Source organism: Geospiza fortis, unplaced genomic scaffold (genome assembly GCF_000277835.1).
Source record: "Geospiza fortis unplaced genomic scaffold, GeoFor_1.0 scaffold4, whole genome shotgun sequence".
Taxonomy (NCBI): Eukaryota; Metazoa; Chordata; class Aves; order Passeriformes; family Thraupidae; genus Geospiza; species Geospiza fortis.
The window spans coordinates 852,488-856,586 of NW_005054475.1; the positions used below are offsets into that span (position 1 = coordinate 852,488).

General features: G+C 58.7%; 2 protein-coding genes across 2 annotated transcripts in view; both read right to left on the reverse strand.

Moving 5' to 3' along the window:
- The window catches only part of MFAP2 (microfibril associated protein 2), a 15,201-nt gene extending 12,980 nt beyond the window's left edge, over window positions 1-2,221 (reverse strand). The window contains exon 1 of the mRNA XM_031062974.1: window positions 2,091-2,221. The gene's annotated coding sequence lies outside the window, so the exon portion shown is untranslated. The remainder of the gene's footprint in view (window positions 1-2,090) is intronic.
- A 388-nt stretch (window positions 2,222-2,609) lies between these two features.
- Window positions 2,610-4,099, reverse strand: part of ATP13A2 (ATPase cation transporting 13A2) — a 21,446-nt gene continuing 19,956 nt past the window's right edge. The window contains 1 exon segment of the mRNA XM_031062975.1: window positions 2,610-4,063. Within this exon segment, the coding sequence (XP_030918835.1) occupies window positions 3,931-4,063 (133 nt within the window). The 3' untranslated portion in view covers window positions 2,610-3,930.

Here is a 4,099-nt window from a genome sequence, read left to right on the forward strand (position 1 = left end):
CTCGGCCCTGCCTCTGCCCAGCCCCTCCTGCAGCTCGCTGCCCTTTCCAGTCACTGCAGAGCCACAAAAGCTGGGGAGGGAGGGAGGGAGGGATGGAAGGAGCAGCTCCGGGGATTTTTCTGCCGCCTCGTCAGCTCTTGGGAAAAAAAAATCCCAGGATCCTAAAATCTGGGATCCTGGGATCACAGCACTGCTCCCGATCCAGGGGTGGATTCTGATTCCCCCCCAGCAGCGAGGATGCTGCGGCCCCGCGGGGGATTTGTCCCGGGACGGGGCTGGAAAAGGTCCCAGATCACCCGAATCCCGCTTTCCCCACCAGACGGGTCGGGAAAAGGTCCCAGATCACCCAAATCCCGCTTTCCCCATCAGACAGGGCGGGAAAAGGTCCCAGATCACCCAAATCCCGCTTTCCCCATCAGACGGGTCGGGAAAAGGTCCCAGATCACCCAAATCCCGCTTTCCCCATCAGATGGGGCTGGAAAAGGTCCCAGATCACCCAAATCCCGCTTTCCCCATCAGACAGGGTGGGAAAAGGTCCCAGCTCACCCAAATCCCGCTTTCCCCACCAGACGGGGCAGAAAAAGGTCCCAGCTCACCCAAATCCCACTTTCCCCACCCGGTGGGCCCCTTTCCCCGCTCCTGGAGGAGGATCCCGGCGCGATCGGGATGATCCCAAACCCCCCGAGCTCGACAGGGACACAGAGCCAGAGCTGGGGGTGAATCCTGCGGGTTTGGGGTGAAAAGCTCCGGAAAGGAGCGGAGGGAGGGCGCTGGGGCGGAGGGAGGAGGTCTCTGGAGATGGGAATGGGGGTGAGCAGGGGAGATTTTCTCCCGTGGGATTGCATTCCCGGCAATCCCACGCTGGATTGTGCCGCGGGCTGAGCGCCGGGACAGGCTCTGAGAGCTGCAAAATGCAGGGAAAAAAGGGATTTTCAGAGCAGGATGAGAGGAAGATGGGGCTGGATGGTGCTCCTATCTCCTCTCCTCTGGTTTTCCAGGCTGAAGGATGGAAAATCCACCCACAGGATGCCAAAACCACCTCAGTTTCCAGGCTGAGGAATGGGTAAAACCACCCAAAGGACCCCAAAACACCTCGATGTCCAGGATGAAGGGTGGGTAAACCACACAAAGGACCCCCAAACTCCTGTTTTCAGGCTGAGGAATGGGTAAAAGCACCCAAAGGACCCCAAAACCACCTCAGTTGCCAGGCTAAAGGACAGGTAAAACCACCCAAAGGATCCCCAAAATAACCTCAATTTCCATGATGAAGGATGGGTAAAACCACACAAAGGACCCCAAAATTCCTCAATTTCCAGGCTAAAAGATGGGTAAAACCACCCAAAAGGACCCCAAAACACCTCATTTTCCAGGATGAAGGATGGGTAAAGCCACCCAAAGGATCCCAAAGCACAATTTCCAGGTTGAGGAATGGGTAAAACCCACCCAAAGGACCCCAAAATCACCTCAATTTCCAGGCTTAATGATGGGTAAAACCACCCAAAGGACACCAAAACCACTCGAGCTGCCAGGATAAAGGATGGGTGAAACCACACAGAGGACCCCAAAACCATCTCAATTTCCAGGCTAAAGGATGGATAAGCCACCCAAAGGACCCCCAAACCACACAAAGGATCCCCAAAACCACCTAATTTCCAGGCTAAAGGATGGATAAGCCACACAAAGGAGCCCCAAACCATCTCAATTTCCAGGCTAAAGGATGGATAAGCCACCCAAAGGACCCCAAAACCACTCAAAGGACCCCAAAACCACCCAAAGGATCCCCAAAACCACCTCATTTTCCAGGATGAAGGATGTATAAAATCACCCAAAGCATCCCTAAAACCACCCAGAGGACCCCCAAACCACCTCAGCTGCTCCCACCGAGCTTCTGCCAGCCCCCAGAGCACAGCCCTGTCCCCATCCCAGCCCTGTTCAGCTCTATCGAGGGGCAGGAGCTGCCTGTGGATAATTAAATGAATTTTCCCACCTCGAGGGCTCGGAGCGGGGAGGGATTTTCCAGGCTCGGGAAAGCTGGGTTAACAACAACCGCAGCCTTGGCCGGGCCTTCAGGAAATCAGGAAACCTCTTACCTCTGCTTGTGCCTCATTTCCTGAGCTAATCCCAGCTCCCCAGGGCAGGGAGGCGCCGCCGGCGCTCGGAGGGGGTTCAGACTTTCCGTGGTGGAAGAGAATCCCTGCGGGAAGCAGCCCGGGATGCTGGGAGGCAGCTGGAAAAGCCCCCGGAGGGGCCGGGGCAGCGCAGACCCTCGGGGATGCGGTGTCTCTGTCTCCCTCGGCTTTTCCTCGGTGGAAGGAGCGAGGTTTCGGACTCTCAGCCAGGACACCTGGGCTTTTCCAGCGATTATTGTTATTTTCTAGGAAATTCCAGCTGGAGAGAGGTTGCTCAGCCCGGTTTGGGCTGCAGGAATCCCAGCGGTGTCATCCCTGGCTCAGGCGCTGCTTTCGAGCATCGAGCCGGGTGTTTCCCAGCCTGCCTGGGAACGAGGTGACCCCGAAACCTCCTCCTGCTCCTCTGAGTATCCATCCAAGGGACACTCACACGTGCCACCCCAAACCCACCCCCAGCGGGCAGCACGGACGAGCAGCCAAGAAAATAAAGTGTTAATTTATTGGACAAGACCCGTGACAGCCCCGTCCGGAACCCGCGAGCGGCGCTGTCGCCTCCCCGACAGGGAAGAGTTAAAAAATAGAGACTTTGTGGGGTCTGTAATGCTACAGAGGTCGCATCCCCAAGCATTCCGAGCGGAGAAGGGGCCCAGGCGCTGGGGATGGAGCAGCAGCCTCGGCAAGCTGGGAACGGGGACTGTAAACTCCCTACACATCTAGAGGGGACGGGGGCTTCACAGTGACACAGCTGGGGGTGCTGGGGACATCAGGGACCCCCTTCCTGGCAGCCTGGGCACATCAGGGACCCCCTTCCTGGTGGTGCTGGGCACATCAGGGACCCCCTTCTTGGCGGCACTGGGGACATCAGGGACCCCCTTCTTGGCGGCCTGGGGACATCAGGGACTCCCTTCCTGGTGGCCTGGGCAGGCCATGAGAGGCCCAACCGGCCCCGGTGGCCAGCGTGGGAGTGGGGGGAGTCCTGCAGGAAGAGCCATGCTGGATCCTCCTCCTCCTCCTCCTCTGGATCTTCTTGCCCGTTCCTCCTCCACCTCCCGCTCCTCTGGGCTGCGGCCATGGAATCAGCGTGGCCATGGGATCACTGGGGCCATGGGATCAGTGTGCCCATGGGATCAGTGGGGCTGTGAGATCAGTCTGGCCATGGGATCAGCATGGCTGTGGTATCAATGTGGCCATGCACCCACCATGGCGGTGGGATCAGCGTGGCCATGGGATCAGTGGGGCTGTGGGATCAGTCTGGCCATGGGATCAGTGGGGCCATGGCATTAGAGTGGCTGTGGGATCAGTGTGCCCACAGGGTCACCGTGGCTGTGGGCTCAGTGTGGCTGTGGGCTCAGTGTGGGCACAGGATCAGCATGGCTGTAGGGTCAGTGGGGCTGTGAGATCAGAGATCAGCCTGGCCACAGGATTAGTGTGGCCATGGGATCAGCATGGCCATGGGAGCAGTGGGGCTGTGGGATCGCTCTGGCCATGGGATCAGTGTGGCTGTGGGCTCAGTGTGGGCACAGGATGAGCATGGCTGTGGGCTCAGTGTGGCTGTGGGATCAGTGTGTCCGTGGGATCATGTGTCCATGGGATCACCGTGTCCATGGGATCATGTGTCCATGGGATCACCGTGCGCATGGGATCACCGTGTCCATGGGATCAGCGTGCCCATGGGATCACCGTGCCCATGGGATTCCCATCTGCGACGCTGAGGGATCCTGCCCGCCGCATCCCTGCTTTTTCTGGGATCAATAAATTAAGGAAGAGTCCGAGGGCTGGGGCAGAGGCACAGCTGGCACTGCTATCTCACTGCCAGGGACATCCTGGGTGTGGCGAACAGGGGCTGGTCCAGGGGTGGCCAGGCCGGCTGCTGCTGGCTCAGCTCCTTCTCCAGCCTCTTGAAAAGCTTCTTGGAGGCTTTTTTCCGGCGCAGCCTTCGGAAGCAGCCCAGCGAGCCGTGATTCCGGGCG